General features: G+C 49.1%; 1 protein-coding gene across 1 annotated transcript; it reads right to left on the bottom strand.

Annotated features, from left to right (window-relative positions):
• Positions 1-14118: 14118 nt before the first annotated feature.
• Positions 14119-15069, bottom strand: LOC102382582 (olfactory receptor 52K2-like). The gene has a single exon (XM_006032099.2). The coding sequence runs from the start codon at positions 15061-15063 to the stop codon at positions 14119-14121; it is 945 nt and encodes a 314-aa protein (XP_006032161.1). The 5' UTR covers positions 15064-15069.
• Between the last annotated feature and the right edge of the window lie 1994 nt (positions 15070-17063).

The raw sequence follows: 17063 nt of genomic DNA on the forward strand, positions 1-17063 counted from the left end.
CATCTTTCCCTGTGGCGGGGTCGGATGTGATGCCTGGTGCTGTGTCAAGGATGACAGTAATTTTACAAAGATTATGGATGTTTCTGGGATGGTTTGAATAGGGATGATCCAACCTTTGTCAGGGGGTTGGACTAGATGTCACCTCTAGAAGTTCTCCCTGGTTCTATGAGTCTATGATACATATTGCATGTGGGACCACTTTTTCTTTACAGCACTAAAATTATTCCTTTTCCTCCTTCAGTTCATGTGAGAACATGCTAATCTCCCCGGCCAAGAAACTCTTCTCATACTCCACACTGGTTCTGTCTCTGTCCTTTAGGAGAAAACCATTCAGCCCACATTGCCTATGAAGGCTGTGAACTCCCCCCTAATGGAAAGATCTTACAAACAGGTCAAAATGCATCTGGTAGGAGCTGACGCTGCCTTGGGGCTGAACGATGGACTGACTGCCCTTGCAAGGTGCCCCTGGTGCTGTTTTGCATCATTTGTATCATAGCTCGTCCTGTAATAATGAAGCATTTTCAAATGCATTGCCTATACATGATAATGTGTAACAGGACCTATCAGACCTTCAGTTTGCCCTAGTATTGGCTGCCACACCTTCTTCTACCATGATTCAACTCAAATTATCTTCCATCCTTCTGGCTAATGGAAGACACACAAATATAAGCAAAGTCCATTTTGTTGGAAAGCAAAGGGGTGGCAGCAGTCCATATCTTTGGTTCCTTTAGTCTCAGTCACTGCCTGTGCCAGGCTGGGGTTTGGTCTGCTATCTTTGCCCTCTAAGAGGCAGTTGACCAGATATCTAGTTTCCTTTAGGTCACAGGCTTGCTCCTTGCTCTGTGAATGAATGAAAGCTGCAGAAACTTTAATGGCAGGTGAATTTATCATGGAACAAGCACAAATCAACAGAGATGCAGACTGGATTCATATGGTGATGAATATAGCACAAGAATACATGAATGAACAGAGTGTTACAGTTCTTGTGTATCAGATAGCAGAGAAAATATTGTTATTTATAGTATTATGGAATAAGTGCAGGCATATAATTAAGGATGATTATAGTCATAGAAATGCAGGGCTGAGAGAGACCTCAACTGGTCATCTACTCCAGCCGCCCTGCTCAGGGCAGGAACACTCCTACATAAACTATCTCAAACAAGTTAGATACCTTCCTTACAGTAATTTAATCTAGACTGTATGTCTCTGCTTACTAATGAGAATGTCATGGCTGCCACAAGTCTCACAATGCAGGTTTCAAACAATTCACTGACACACCGAACTAACGGATTTCAAATGCACCTGTGTGAATCCAGAATAGAAATCTGTAGCATTATTTAGATCAACACCAGTTTGATTGAGAACAAAATTTGCACCAAAGTTTCCCGTTGCCTTTACAAGTCATATGTTAATAAAACCAGGTTAAATTCAATATGTTTCCACCCAACTCACCTGCAACCTACAGGTGTGACCCTGGCTGGGTCCTCGCCATCAGCAAATGCTGTAGTCACATACACACTGTATAACTTTCTAGTTTAGCAGGAGGTATGGGGTGCAGATATTTATACATCTTACTGGAGCCCCTGTGCCTTCATGGATCATATCCCTAGGTGGGACTTTGATAGCTGTGCAGGCAAGGGAATAGCCATGAATACTAACTGTTTGTAAATCAGTCCATTCCTTTTGAGAGATGCCTGCATTCATTAAAGAGTGTGTTCAAAGTATGGAAAAACCTTATCAGGCATGATTGCTTAACAGGATTAGCACAACTAAGGGGTGAACCTCAAAAAGTTTCCATGTCCAACTGAATATGTATCCCTGTATATGCCAGATATATTGGGTGAGATGTCCAGGGAGGTACTAATACCATGATAGAAGCAATGGGTAAGATCCCATTTAACGAAAATAGTGGTTCTGGTCAGTAGCATTCAAAAAAGACTAACTTAAACTGGAAAGAGTTCATAGAAGATCCACTAAGACAGTTAAGGGAATTGAGATCTTTTCTTATGAAAGACTATTAAAAAAAGATCACTCTATACATAGGGAAAATACTGATGGAGACAAGACTTTTAGGCTGAAAAACAACACTGGAACAAAGAGAAATGACTACAAACTGGCAATAGATAGCTTTTGTTTGGTAATTATCATTGAATCATAGAAAATGAGTGTTAGAAGGGAGCTAAGGAGGTCACATCTAATCCAACCCCTGCTCAAAGCAGGATCATCCCCAACTGCATCATCCCAGCCATGGGAAGGGAGTTATGACTGAACACACAGCATGTATGATATGTAGAGCCATGTATTTGGTGTCCTCTTCTTAAGATATAGAGCTAGTACTTGTAGTGTAGAAGTCTGATAATCCCAGGCTTCAGGAATCTTCCTTGTCATGTCACCAGTTGAGTCCAGGAAGGATTAAGGGAAATGAGACTGATGTGATTTAGATGCCCTTTAACAGGGGGCTTTCTCGGGGCCAGTCTGTCATTGACCCACCCACCTATTTCTGGGCCAACTGCCTGCCTCCTCTCCTGCCACACCTTGATGATACATAATTATGGTGTTAATTAGGTGGGAGGCTGCCCATTCTTGCCCTGATGCCATGGGGTGGTATCTGCAGCTCCATTCCTCCCCTACACCGCAGCCCAAGCCTTGCAGATATAACCATGTCCTGGCCCCTAACTCCAGCCTCTCTCATTGGGCTCCATGCTTCTCACTCATACTGGGCTCTGTGCCCCCCCCCCCAACATACACACACAGTCGGGGCTCCTCACCTCTGAGCTCCTTGCCTCTCACTAGGCTCTACACCCCTTGCTAGGCTCCATGCTCCTACCCAAACTCTGGGCTCCTTGCCCCTCATTTGCTCTGGGCGTCTTGCCCCCCTCTGGACCCCCTTTGGTCCTGCCTACCTCCTTGCCGGGTTACCCACTAGGATGTTGGGGCTGGGGTTAAGGTACCCCTACCCGCCTTTTACTGGTATGGTAACTGGCTTGGCATTTCCTGGAGGCTCTCACAACACTAGGAGCCCCACCAGGCCACACAACCCCAGCAAGGTACAGTTTTAGGTCATGCCCAGGACCAGGAACCTCCAAACCATCCCTGTAAGCTCCTGCCCTTACCTCCAAGGATGTTGCATTCAGCTTTACAGCCAGGCAATGTTTCTGCCTGGCCTGCCAGCATTGAACTGCTGTGTTTATATAGGTGGCCAGAGTTCTAAAATGGCCACTGTAATCAAGCACCTGCTGGCTGTTTGGCTCAGCCTTTAAAGTGGCAGGCACCACCGGTGCCCTGCCACATGTCCCAAACCCCAAAACCACTTGCATTGCCCTCTGCTGGACTGTTTCCAGTTTATCCACATCCTTTCTGTAGTAAAGGTCCTGGTGGGCTTGAATCATTAATCCCTCTAAAATGCAGTGTAAATGCTGAGAAACTTTGGCAAAGCACTGGCCCTTGGACTAATGGGCATATCTTGATGTGTCTATTGGCAACCCTGCCCCTGTAAGGTTGGGAGCTGTAGTTGTGAGGCACAGAGCAAGAAGAAAGCCTGTGACCTAAAGGAAACTAGATATGTGGCCAACTGCTCCTTAGGGTGCATCCAGATGAGTGCACACATGCCTCTTGTGGCATCTCAAACCAATCTGAGACACCACAAAAGGCACATTGAGAATGAAAAAATGTTCCCTGCGCTGCATATTTGCAGCACAGAACACCACCGAGAAAAGTGGCACAGGGCATGGTTCCCCACCATGATCTGAGGCAAGCCAGGGCTCAGACCTCAAGAGACACTCTGGCATACAGCCAGAGCATCTGTATGGTACCCCCTGCTGCAGAACTGTTCCCGGTAAGTAGGGACTAGAGGGTAGGGAAAATTGCAGGGGAGGGGGGGTCCTTTGTGGGGGGTTGGGCAGGGATGGGGGGATGGTCAGGAGGCATGGGTCCCCCACAGGGCCCACAGCCCCTCCCCAAAGTGTTCCAGCCCCCTTAAAGCAGCACAGCCCCACATGGCACCCTGCAGCAGCATGGCATGGCCTTGATTGGCTCAGAGCTGGTGCCACTTGTGCCTCCTGTCACAGGACTGGCTGGGCTTGCCTCAGCACTGTGCGGGACCATGTCACTTAGGGCAGCACTGGGGCCACTCGGGCTGTCAGCTGGGGACCAGTCCCTTATGAAGGGAAAATGTGTCACACCAAGCTGGGTCCTGCCACCACAGGCCCCATGTGCCGTGTGCTATCAGTGTTACCTAAAGTGGCATGGCCCTGTGCAGCACTGCAGTGAACCAGCACAGCCCCAGGATGAGCAGCAGAGCTCTCAGGCACTGAGGATGCACAGCGCCACTGGAGGCTCTAGCTGCAGTGGGTCCTGAGTGCCCCATGGCCACTGCTGCAGAGGAGGTGAGTTGTGGGTCCTTTTAGGGAGGGGTGAGCCATATGGGGTGTCTGTAGCCCCAGTCGGGGGCATGTGACCCTGCAGCAGGGGGGCAATCCATGTGCTGTGGGGAGGCCTGTACCATGTGGGGGAAGTGGACCCACTCCTCCTGAGCAGCCCCACTCACACAGTCCCTCCACACCCACAGTCCACCCACAATCCCTCCACACCCACCCACATTCTCCCACATTCCCCCATGCCTCCTTCCCATCCCCCTCCTGCAAATCTCACATCCTTCCATCACACACACGTTGTGCCCAGCTGCCAGACAGGATAAGACCCACTGGCAGGACCTGTGGCTGCAGGGGCAGTTGTCCCCACATCCTAGTTAGTGAAGGGGTCAGGGGGAGCTCTAATTGTTCTATGATAAGAAAACCAAAAGCAAACATCAAAACATATATATATTTAGAATTTATTTTATTATGATGATAAAGACACTGGTAGGCTTCCAAATTGCTTCAACATTGTAAATATATCAATAAAACAATACCCAACTTTTTGGAAGCTGGGTCTTCAAAACCTGCAAGGATGGAGACTCCACCACCTCTCTGGGTGACCTGTTCCAGTGCTTCCCCACCCTCCTTGTAAGAAAGGTTTTCTTAATATCTAACCTAACCCTCCCTTGCTGCAGCTTGAGCCCATTGCTCCTTGTTCTGTCATCTGCCCCCACTGAGAACAGTCCACCTCCATCTTCTTTGCAACCCCCTGCAGGGAGGTGAAGGCTGCTATAAAATCCCCCATCAGTCTTCTCTTCTGAAGATTAAGTCATCCCAGTTCCCCCAGCCTCTCCTCACAAGTCATGCCCCCCCAGCCCACCAACCATTTTCATTGCCCTCCACTGGACTCTCCTCAACTTGTCCACATCCTTTCTGTAGTGAGAAGCCCAAAACTGGACACAGGACTCCAGATGTGGCCTCCCCAGTGCTGAATAGAGGGGAAGAATCACTGTGCTCTATCTGCCGGCAATGTTCCTGCCAATGCAGCCCAAGATGTTGCTAGCCTTATTGGCAACAAAGGCACACTGTTGGCTCATATTGCACTTCTTGTCCACCATTACACCAGATCCTTTTCCACAGATCTGCTGCCCAGCCTACACCGGTGAATGGGATTTTTCCATCCTATGTGACAGACTTTGCACTTCTCCTTATTGAATGTCATGAGGTTTCTTTTGGTCCAATGCTCCAATTTGTCTAGGTCACTTGGAATCCTAGCCCTTCCCTCCATTGTATCTACTACTTCCCCCAGCCTGATGTCATTTGAGAACTAGGTGTGGGTCCATTAGATCCCATCTTCCAGGTCATTAATGAATATATTGATAAAACTGGCCTGAGGACCAACCCCTGAGGTGCTCTACTTGATACCAGCTACCACCTAGACATCAAACTATTGACTACTACCCTCTGACCAATGATCCAGCCAGTTTTCTATCCACCTCACAGTCCAACCCATGCTTCCTTAGTGTTGTAGAAACCCAGAACAAAATCAGTATCCCTGCCTCAGAGAGCTTCCAATCCAAGTCTAAGTAAGGAACAAGAGGTAGCAACAGACAGATGGGAAAGGACAAAGAACATGAGACAGGATAGATGGTGATCTGTTGATCAGGGAGGTGATCTTGCATAGGCTTAGAATTAGGTGACATTCTTAACAAGATGGTGATTAAACCTTGGGCACATCCCTTAAAGTTTTAAAATGGAGAGTGGCTGTCTCTCTCTGCCAGGGATACCCTGCAGTTTAACTGCAAATTCCTGGCCTGTTGCAGGAACCCCTGTGTGTTATTCCATGGTCTCTGGCAGGAGGTAGGACAGGCTCGATGTGCACAACAGTCCTTCTGGATTTAGAATCCAGGACCTGATAGCTCCCTCAGAAGCCCTGTTTCTACTGGGACTGAATTGGTGCCCTGCTTTTGTGCTGCAAGTTTGCATGGGGAGGAGCAGTGTCCAGGGTGAACAGAGGAGACTCCGTCCCATACAGAGAAGAGCTGTAATGAATATTACCCATGGAAGCAAAGGGAGCTTAACAAGGAACCGACTTAAATTATCCTTGTAAAGCAGGGCTGGAAGGGACCTAGAGGTCACAACTAGTCCAATCCCCTGCCTGAGGCAGGATCATCCCTATCCAAACTACCCCCTACAAGAGGTTATCTAACCTATTCCTAAAACAGTAGCAATGATCTTATTGCAAAACTATGAGGCCAGTTGCCCCAAACCTCCAATTGTGAGGTCCAAGCCTGCCATAGGTCAAACAGGGGGGTGAGGGCACGATCACTTATTGCTGCTTCAGTGCTGGGAGTTGCATTACAGGAGGTTGTTAGCCCTATTGTAGTAGTGCCAGTGAGCTGTGTCCTGGCACAAAGCAAAGGGGCAGTCCATGCTTATCAGTCAAGGCTCCTGGTCTGAGCAAAGGGGCAGTCCCCTTATCAGTGCTCCTGTTCTGAGTCACAGTCTAATCTGAGTGGTCTCTTCTCACTCACCTGTATTGCTTTTGTCCCAGTGGGTGCTCAGGTCACGTTCTGTCTCTGTGAACCCCTGATTTGCCAGCCTTTGCAAATTAGGAGCACTTAAGGCCTCCCTACCAAGCCCATGAGAAACTCCAAACTGCATGCTACGGGATCTCCTGGGCCGTGAGGTGAGTGCTCAGATGCTCCCATTTGTTTGGATACCTCCCATCTCCAAGTGATATGAGGTCACACTCCCAGGGGCTTGTTTGCTGCTTGGAGAGTGATGAGTAACTGAAAGGATGTGACTCACAGAGTTGGTCACTCAGATGTAGGTCACCTTATATCAGGAGGAAAGTAGCAGGCAACATTGACCGGAAGGTACAAGACTCAAGTGACCGCAACCCCGCTATATGGACATCAACCAGCGCACCATCATCTCTCATCAAGAAATAGCTACCACACTATTAACCACATCACCAGAATGAGCCAGAACTACACTTTGGCAAAAGTCATGGGAAAAACTAGGTGACAAAGCTGTTGAATGGATCTGGCGAGGAATTACCCGCAGTGAGGAGTTGGCATCCGGCTCCAATTACAAATGGCACTTGTGGTGGAGCCTGAACGGATTGAGAGTGGGTCTCACAGCAGAGTCAACTTTCTCATGAAGCCATGGGGCCTCTATGCAATGAAGCAATGTGTTTGTCAGGAGAAGCAAACTATGGATCATCAATGCACCCCACAATGCACCCCACAAGATCTGGCAACACCAACAATAAAAGAAGTAGCTTGTGCAGAATATTGGGAGCAGGCCATATAGTAAGGTTGGACTGGAGACATGACAAAGAAGAAGTCACCAGGCTGTCTCTGCTGGGATAATGAATAGGCCCTCAGGCAACTCCCAGAAATCCAAAAGAGGCAGGATGTCATCCATCCTCCCTCCTTCATTACATATCATGATTGCACAAGATGGTCTTATCAGACAGTGCCTGGTACACTGCCATGTATGAAGTAGGCTGGATCCCTGTCTCTTAGCTTTCATTAACTTAAGACCATCATGCAGTGCCTCAGGGTTTTCCTGGTGCAGGGCATACACAGAGCAAACTCCCAGCATAACAAGTGAGGGGAAAGCACAGGGCAGAGGTTCAGGTGAGGGCAGCTGTGGAGGGGTGGGGTAGGCCAGGAAAGGATTTTGAGGAGAAGAGGATTGGGTGTCCTGGCTGGGATTTGAATCCTGGGCTTCAGCCCCAAATAGCAGCTGCCTGCCAATTCAGCTAAAGGAGCAATTTTCAGATACCCAGCTCCCATTGGCTCCTTGCCTCAGTTTACCCCCTTCCTTTTCTTGTGGCACCTGGATGTGTTGGGGAGGGGGCCAGGAATGGCAAAGCCGATAGCAACATTAGCGAAGAAAGCATAGGTTGGTTAATGAAACATCAAGCCCACTAAAAAGGAAAGAGGGTTTTTAACACATGTAGAGTGAAGAGAGATTAGCAGGGAGATTACAGTGAGCCATGAAGTCAGCTGACTCCCTCAGGGCTGTCTGAGAAGAAATCCCTTTGCCCCTCCCAGGCAGATAATGTTAAAGTTCAGGTGGTTCAGGAATCAAATAGGGGTGCAACTGCATCACTGTGTCATAACCCAATGAGTTGAGTGCCCCTGTCACAATAGAACTGCCCTGAATAACCGCAGTTACTTTCAAATTTGGTACGTTCTGCCTCATTAGCTATTCCCACCTGGCAGTCTGTTATTGGCTACTCTAAATGTATAAAAATCCGTGCAGCTTCCGCCCAAGTCGGAGAGCTCTGAGCACGTGGTAGAGTACGGAGAACTTTGCCACGTGGCAGAGAAAAGCTGGCGGACTGGCCATCCTCCAACATGTCCCCGTCACCGTCTGTCCCCGACGTATCCTTCATCCTGCACGCTCGTTTCTGTCTACAAACTCGCCGGCTCGCTTTGTTTGCCAGTTACCTGTAACTACGCAAGCAACTCGTTACCTGTAACTACGTAAACAACCTTACCACCTGCGTTGCGGCCACCAGCGGCGTAAGTAAAGTTAAAGGAAAAGTTATTTTGAAACCAATACCTCTCCATCCACCAGCCTGCCTGACGGCCGAGTAATCAGCAATCCTCCTCAAGTCGGCTCCGGCCGTCTGAGACACACTGCACCATCGCCTCCCCTCCCACCCCCCCAATCCACCTCTGAATGCAGCTGTAACCAAAGTGGCTGCTCCCTGGGGAAGGGAGTTTGTGTTCAGCTCCAAACAGCCTTGGCACACACAGGCTCCCTGTTTATTCCCATTGTTCATTTGCTTGTGGTGGGACCCTCCATGTTCCAGCAATTTTGCAAGCATTTGCGAGAGTGCTGGTCTTTACCTCAAGTTGCTCATGGTCTGGGATCCTGTGCACACCCCATCAGCACTTTGGAGGCCTCAAAAATGAAAAATAATGACAAGGCTCTTGATTCCCATTGAGTTTTATTCACACTACAGCTATGCTAAGGCCTCTCAGTACCCATCTGGGTGCCAAGGCTGCAGGAGACTCGAACATAGAGCAAAGTGACAGTCCCTGCCCTGAGGTCCTTCCCATCAAGACAAAAAGACTGTAGATGGGGACTGACAGGCAGGCAGGGACCACATCGGGGGTCAGCCTGACAGGCAGGAGCCTCTGCTGGGTGTCAGAGAAATAGGAACCAATGTCAGGCTTGACTGAGAAATCAGAGACTGCATCCCATGAAGAAGGCATGCTTACACATGCTAAATCATTTGCTCGTTGGGGGAGGCAAGGAATGGGCAAGGAATGAAACCCAGTCTGATCTCTCTAACTCCCTAGTCTATCACCCCAGCCACATACCTACTCCAGCCATTGCACTGCTGGGTTCACAGGGCAGTAAACAATGGCTTGATGGCAAGATGGCAGCCAGTATCAAGTGGAGTGCCCCAGAGTTAGGTCCTGGGGCTGGTTTTGTTCAATATCTTCATCAACAACCTAGAAGATAAGATGCAGTGCAACCTCAGCAAGTTTGTAAGTGACACCAAGCTGTGGGGAGTAGTAGATACGCTGGAGGGAAGGGCTAAGATTCAGATAGACCTTAACAAACTGGAGGATTGGGCCAAAAGAAATCTCATGAGGTTCAACAAAGACAGGTGCAAAGGCCTGCACTGAGGATGGAACAAGCCCATGCACCCAGGGCCAGATTAATGCATGGGCAAACTAGACACATGCCTAGGGCCCTGAGCTGTGGGGGCCCCAGTCCTTCCCTCAATGGGGGTGGCTTGAATGGCCCCATCCACCTCCCTTCCCTTCCCTTTTTTTCCCTTCCTTCCCCTCTCCTCTGTTGGTCTCACCGTGGCGTTGGCTGCTTCCTAGCAGTGGCTTTGAGCCCTGCTCCCCATGGGTGGCAGCACCAGGGAGAGGAGGGGAGTCTCAACCAGCCCAGGGCCCAGGATTTTGTTTTCCTATGGCCCACTAAGTGTTAATCCAGCCCTGTGTGCACTGATACAACCTGGGAGCTGACTGGCTGGGGAGCAGATCAGTAGAAAAAAAAACTAAGCATTGCGATGGACAATAAGCTGAATAGGAGTCAGCAGTGTGCCCTGGTTGCCAAGAAAGCTAACGGCATCCTGGGCTGTATTGGTAGAAGCATTGCCAGCAGATGGAGGGAAGTGATTCTTCCCCTCTGTTCAGCACTGGGAAGGCCACATCTGGAATCCTGTGTCCAGTTGTGGGCCCCCTGCTACAGAAAGGATGTGGACACATTGGAGAGAGTCTAGCGGAGGACAACAGAAATGGTTGGTGGGCTGGAGGACATGACTTGTGAGGAGAGACTAAGGGAACTGAGCTGATTCAGTCTGCGGAAGAGAAGACTGAAGGGGATTTGATAGCAGCCTTCAACTTCCTGCAGGGGGTTGCAAAGAGGATGGAGCTGGACTGGTCTCAGTGGGGGCAGATCACGGAACAAGGAGCAATGGACTCGAGCTGCAGCAAGGGAAGTTGAAGTTAGATATTAGAAAAAACTTTCCCACAAGGAGGGTGGTGGAGCACTGGAACAGGTTACCCAGAGAGGTGGTGGAGTCTCCATCTTTGGAGGTTTTGAAGACCCGTGTAGACAAAGCCTTGGATGGGATGATGTAGTTGGGGCTGGTCCTGCTTTGAGTATGTGGTTGAACTAGATGTGACCTCCTGAGGTCCCTTCAACCCTCATTTTCTATGATTCTGTGATCTGACAATCACTCTCAGATGGCATTCAGGCGAGGGAGGCAGTGGTCATGAGGGATCTACATTACCTGGACATCTGCTGGGAGGAGCAGACAGCCAAACCAAGCTGCTCATGTAGGTTCTTACATTGTGTGCAGGACCTCCACCTCACCCAGCTAGTGGCCTGTCCCACCAGGGGCAACGCCTTGCTAGACCTGGTCTTAGCAACAGGGGATGACCTTGTGGGGAACCTGCGAGTACACAGTAACCTGGGAGATAGTGACCATCACTTTGTAGAGTTTACTATCCAGTGAAGAGTGGGAAAAATATGCAGTGAGGCTAAAGTGTTAGACTTCAGAAGGGCCAACTTTAGTAAACATAGAAGGCTAGTTAGTGAGGTGGCAGAACTCAAGAGCATCGAGCAAATGGGGGTCCAGGAGGGTTGGAGGTTTCCCAAGGGGGTGATCCTTGGGGCACAAAAGGAGTCTATCCCCTTATGTTGAAAAGGGGGTAAGGGGATAAAAAAAAGCCCCCTTGGCTGAACAGGGAACTCCAGGAAACCCTGGGGGCAAAGAAATAAATTTATAGGCAGTCGAAGTGGGGGGCAGCCCCCAAGGAGGAATACACCTCCCTGGCATGCTATTGCAGGGTATCAGTTAGGCAGGCCAAGGCAGGACTGGAGCTTAGGCTGGCTACAACAATTAAGGACAATAAAAAGTCCTTCTACAGATACATAGCAAGCAAAAGGAAAGTGCAGAGTAACATAGGGCCCCTGCAGGACAAATCAGGGCAGCTCTTGGTTGATGCAAGGAAAAAGGTGGTGCTCTTTAATGAGTTATTTGCCTCAGTATTCCTAAGTACTGACCAAGACAATTCCCCCACCTTGAGCACAGACCTCAAGAGGCACCAGACTTCCAAAGGTTAGAGCTGACTTAGTTAAGGAGCAGTTGGAAGGGCTGGACGGATACAAGTCAGCCAGCCCGGATGACCTCCATCCAAGGGTACTGAAGGAATTGGCCAGTGTCATAGCTGAGCCACTGGCACAGCTGTTTGAGCACTCATGGTGCTCCAGCGAGGTCACTGAGGACTGAAAAAGGGCCAATGCGGTGCCCATTTTTAAGAAGGGGAGAAGGGATGAGCTGGGTACCTTTAGGCCAGTCAGTCTTACCTCTATCCCTGGGAAAATACTGGAAAAAATCATCAAAGAGTGCATTTGTGAAGGCCCAGCGGGGGAAATGATGCTGAAAGGAAACCAACATGGGTTCATCACAGGTAGATCCTGCCTGACAAACCTTATAGCCTTTTATGACCAGATCACACAATGCTTGACACAGAAGCTGAGGCTGATGTCATCTACCTAGATTTTAGGAAGGTCTTCAACACAGTTTCGTATCCTATTCTCATAGGGAAGCTAGCAGGCTGTGGAGTAGATGCCTATACAGTGAGGTGGGTGGCCAACTGGCTTAGGGACCACACCCAGAGAGTGGTGGTGGATGGGTTGTTCTGCGCCTGGAAGCAGGTGGGCAGTGGTGTCCCACAGGGGTCGGTCCTTGGACCGGTGTTATTTAATATCTTCATCAGCGATTTGGACAAGGGTGTGGAGAGCACCTTCTCCAAGTTCACAGATGACACCAAGTTATGGGGCAAAGTTAACACACCAGAGAGCAGGGAGTAGATACAGGCCAATCTGGACAGGTTGAATCAATGGGCAGAATGTAATAGGATGCAATTCAACAAAGATAAATGCAAGGTACTCCACCCAGGGAGGAAGAATCCCCAGCACACCTATAGGATGGGGGATGACCTCCTCAGCATCTCAGCAGCTGAGAGGGATCTTGGAGTCATAGTTGACTCCAAGATGAACATGAGCCGGCAGTATAATGAGGCCATCAACAAGGCCAATCGCAACTTGTCATGAATTACCAGATGCATGACCAACAGATCAAGGGACGTGATGCTCCCCCTCTATGCAGCATTGGTCAGGCTGCAGTTGGAGTACTGTGTCCAGTTTTGGGTGCCGCACTTCAAGAGGGACACAGAGAATCTGGAGAGGGTCCAGAGGAGGGCCACTAACATGATTAGTGGCCTTAGTGATAGACCCTACGAGGGGAGGTTGAGAGATCTGGATCTATTCAGCCTTCACAAGAGACTTCTGAGGGGAGGCCTTGTAGCCACCTATAAGTTTATTAAGGGAAGACAACAGGAAATTGGAGATACGCTATTTTCCAGAGTGCCTCTAGGAGTAAGTAGGAATAATGGGTGCAAACTAGTGGAGAGTAGATTTAGGTTAGATATTAGGAAGAATTTATTTATAGTAAGGGTGGCCAGAATCTGGAATGGGCTTCCAAGAGAGGTGGTACTATCACCTAACTTGGAGGTCTTCAAGAGGAGGCTTGTTAGTCACCTGGCTGGGATCATCTGACTTCGGTCCTCTTTCCTCCCAGGTACAGGGGGTCGGCCACGATGATCCTTTGTGGTCCCTTCTGACTCTACAGTCTATGAATATATGAACCTCAGCGACAGTAATTAGCCTGACAGACATTTACTGTAGGCTCCAACTGCAATACACTGTTTTGCAGGGACTTGAACAGGGTGGAATAGGATCAAACTTAGGCACCTCATTAGATGAAATAGGATGTGGCCTAACATGTCTACCTGTGCTTAACCGGCCTTTACCCTGGTTTAACTCACTTGGATCTGGTGTAGAATTACCCTGGGCAAAATCAATGGTCACACTGTGACTGTAAATTACACCAGTGTAGAAGTTGTGTGTCCTCAGCTTACCCTGGGGTAGCTGTCTGCTCCAGGAAGAAAGGTGGCATGCTCCCCACTGCCTAGTGTTAAGGTGTTTTAATAGCACCCTCTGCATGCAGCTGCCCTGGTACAGATGGTCATGTGTTCACTCTAGACCTTGTGGTACTTTTCATGAGAGTACAAGGTCAAGGCAAATTACACTGGCACAAATATGCCATGTGTCTGGACCTTACGTGACTTGCCCAAGGCTGTGTGGGATTGCCTGAATTGCAGCAGAGCACAAAATGCTGGTTTCTCCTCTCTGTGCCCTACAGGGCTCAGCTCCGTGGGCGACAGCACATCTGAACCACTTTGTCACGGATTTGTTTCATCTTCATGCCATAGATGATAGGGTTGAACATGGGTGGTATCAGGAGGTACAGATCAGCCATCAAGACCTGGACATGGGGTGGGATGTCCTGCCCATACCTCTCGATGTACATGGAGAGCAGCCCTGGGATGTAGAACAGAGCTATGACACAGACATGGGAAGCACAGGTGCTGAAGGTCTTGTGGCGTGCCTCGGCAGAGGAGAGGCCTAGCACGGCTTTGAGGATCAACCCGTAGGACAGGGCAATGAGCAGGGAGTCAACACCACCCACATAGGTGGAGACCAAAATGCTGTAGGTGGTGCCAAGTGCCGTGTCCCCACAGGCCAACTTAATCACTGCCATGTGCTCACAATAGGAGTGGGAAATCGCTGAATCCTGGCAGAATGGGTAGCCCCGGAGGATGCAGGTCAGTGGGGTCATGAGTGCCAGACCTCTTCCCAGCATCACCAGCCCAATGGCAGCGATGACTGGGCTGGTGAGGATGACCTTGTACCTCAGAGGGTGGCATATGGCCACGTAGCGGTCAAAAGCCATGGCGACCAGCAAACCTGACTCCATCACTGAGAAGGCATGGACAAAGTACATCTGGGCCAGGCAAGCATCCACACTGATGGCCGTGGAGTGGAGCCAGAAGATGCCCAGCATATTGGGAGTGATGGAGGTGGACATCACCAGGTCAACGAGAGCCAGCATGGACAGGAAGAGGTACATGGGCAGGTGGAGGCTGGGCTCTCTCTTGATCACCCACAAAAGGGTGCAGTTCCCCACCAGCGTGACCACGTACATGAAGCAGAAGGGGATGGAGATCCAGACATGCAGGGCTTCCAGCCCTGGGATGCCAATCAGGTGCAGTTCTGACAGCGTGACATTGGTGTGGTTGGAACTGGGCATAGTGGGAGCCAGCACCCATCAGCCAAGGCTGCTCTCTCTGCATTGAGACATACAAATGATAGAACTTGCAAGGTGGAAACTGTATTCCAGATCTAAGGGTGAATGATCTATTCAGCCAGCCAGCCATCTGCACAGCCACCCACCCATCCACTCACCCATCCATCCACCCATCCAATCCACATGAGCAAGGCGTCACTTCCACCCACATAGGTGGAGATTGAGATGCTGTCAGCGGTGCTGAAAGCCATGTCCCTGCAGGCCAGTTTGATCACTACCACATGCAGCAATAGCCCTTCCACCCACTTTCTCTTTTTTCTCTCTTCCCATCTCCACGCATCTTTTACACACACACACACACACACACACCCATAGGACTCTGAGGGACCCCACGGATCACCAGATCCCACCCCCTGTTATCATGGCCAACCACATCATTTTGCTAAGCTAAATAAGCCAAGATCATTTGGTCTTCTGGAAAATAGATGCATCCTTCTTCTGCTTATTCTAGTTGCCCTTGCTGCCCTTCTTCTTACCTCAATTCATCTGTTTTAAGCGTAGGCACCAGCACTGCGTTAAGAGGTCTCACTGATTCCTTGTACAGGAGTGCAAACACTTCCCTTTCTCTGCTGGATACCTCACCTGGCTCATCCTAGGATGACAATAAGGTTTTTTTTCATGGTGTGTTACACTGGTGGCTCGAAGCCATCCTACAAACAACTGTAGCATTCTTTCTTCTTCCTTTCTTCTCTGTTGTTTCTAACTCAGAGAAGAAATTCTTAACACCAGTCCCTTGCTTTATGACATTGCCCTCTGTACTATTCAACTACATCCTGTTACTATTACTCCCCTCTTAACCAGTATCCAGTTCTTCCTGTTGGGTATTCCAGTTTCCCCTTTGTATTGACAAAGCATCCCAACATTGTAACATCAGCCATTTCATTGGCACACTATTATGGCATAAGGAAGCCCTTACATAAGATCAGACCCAAAAACTAATCTCAGCCTAATTTCATCTCACTTTTGGCCAGTTCCACACCCACCTCTCAGCTCTTCCATTAATCTCCTTCCTCTTCAGTGGAGTTAATCATTTTCCATGTATCGCTGTATCAATGGCTTTACTGAAGCCCAGGTTGACTGGATCTATTGCATTTCCTTTGTCTAAAAAATCAGTGACCAAAGAATGACTTTAGGTTAGTACTGGCAGACCCACACTGTATTTTATCCCATTTTTCATTTGCCGCCACATCTTTAATTTCCCTTTTCTCCAAAATTAGTTCTAAACCCATGCAGGCTATTGTGATCAGGATAGTAAGTGTAGTTGCCAGAGCTACTTATTTCCTCTCGTTTTAAGCCCTCCCCTGTGGCAGCACCCCTAACTGGATAGATTTATGAAGCCAATGGACATTGCTATTTCAATCTGGCAGCGAGAGACCAAGATAACCCTACAGAACACATCGCATAACTTTATAAAGGACTAAACCTGAAGACTGATTGCTTTTCCATAGGGAATCCCCCAGTTTCCAGATGAACTAAAAAAGTGATCTGAGAAACCTAGTCTCAATGTTTCTTCATCTTGGCTGGGATGGAAAAATTTCTGCATAGAATGAATATCAGATAATAAGCAAAGGATAAAGGCCAAGTATTGAGTTGGTTGGAGACGGCTGAGGTTTGAAGGGATAGGCAATAGCTAGCAAGGTGCATTTGGTTCTGGCATGCACACCCGGCAGGGAGGTGCTGGACCTTAACTGTACAACTGGGGCTCTCCCCTCTCCTAAAGATTACCTCCAAGAAGGTAGAAAACTGAGAAACTGCGGGGAGCCCAGAGAAGATAAACAATGATAATTTAGGTCCAGACAGGTGTGCCTGATTAATAAGGGATGTGGGACAGAGTGGCTTAAGTGTCCTGTATCTGCTCCAGACGTGTAAGTTCAAGCCTCCACGAGCGAAGGCTGAGGGGGGATCTAGTGGCCTGTTACAAACTAGTCAGAGGGGACCAGCAG

This window comes from Alligator sinensis, unplaced genomic scaffold (genome assembly GCF_000455745.1).
Source record: "Alligator sinensis unplaced genomic scaffold, ASM45574v1 scaffold364_1, whole genome shotgun sequence".
NCBI classification, from domain to species: domain Eukaryota; kingdom Metazoa; phylum Chordata; order Crocodylia; family Alligatoridae; genus Alligator; species Alligator sinensis.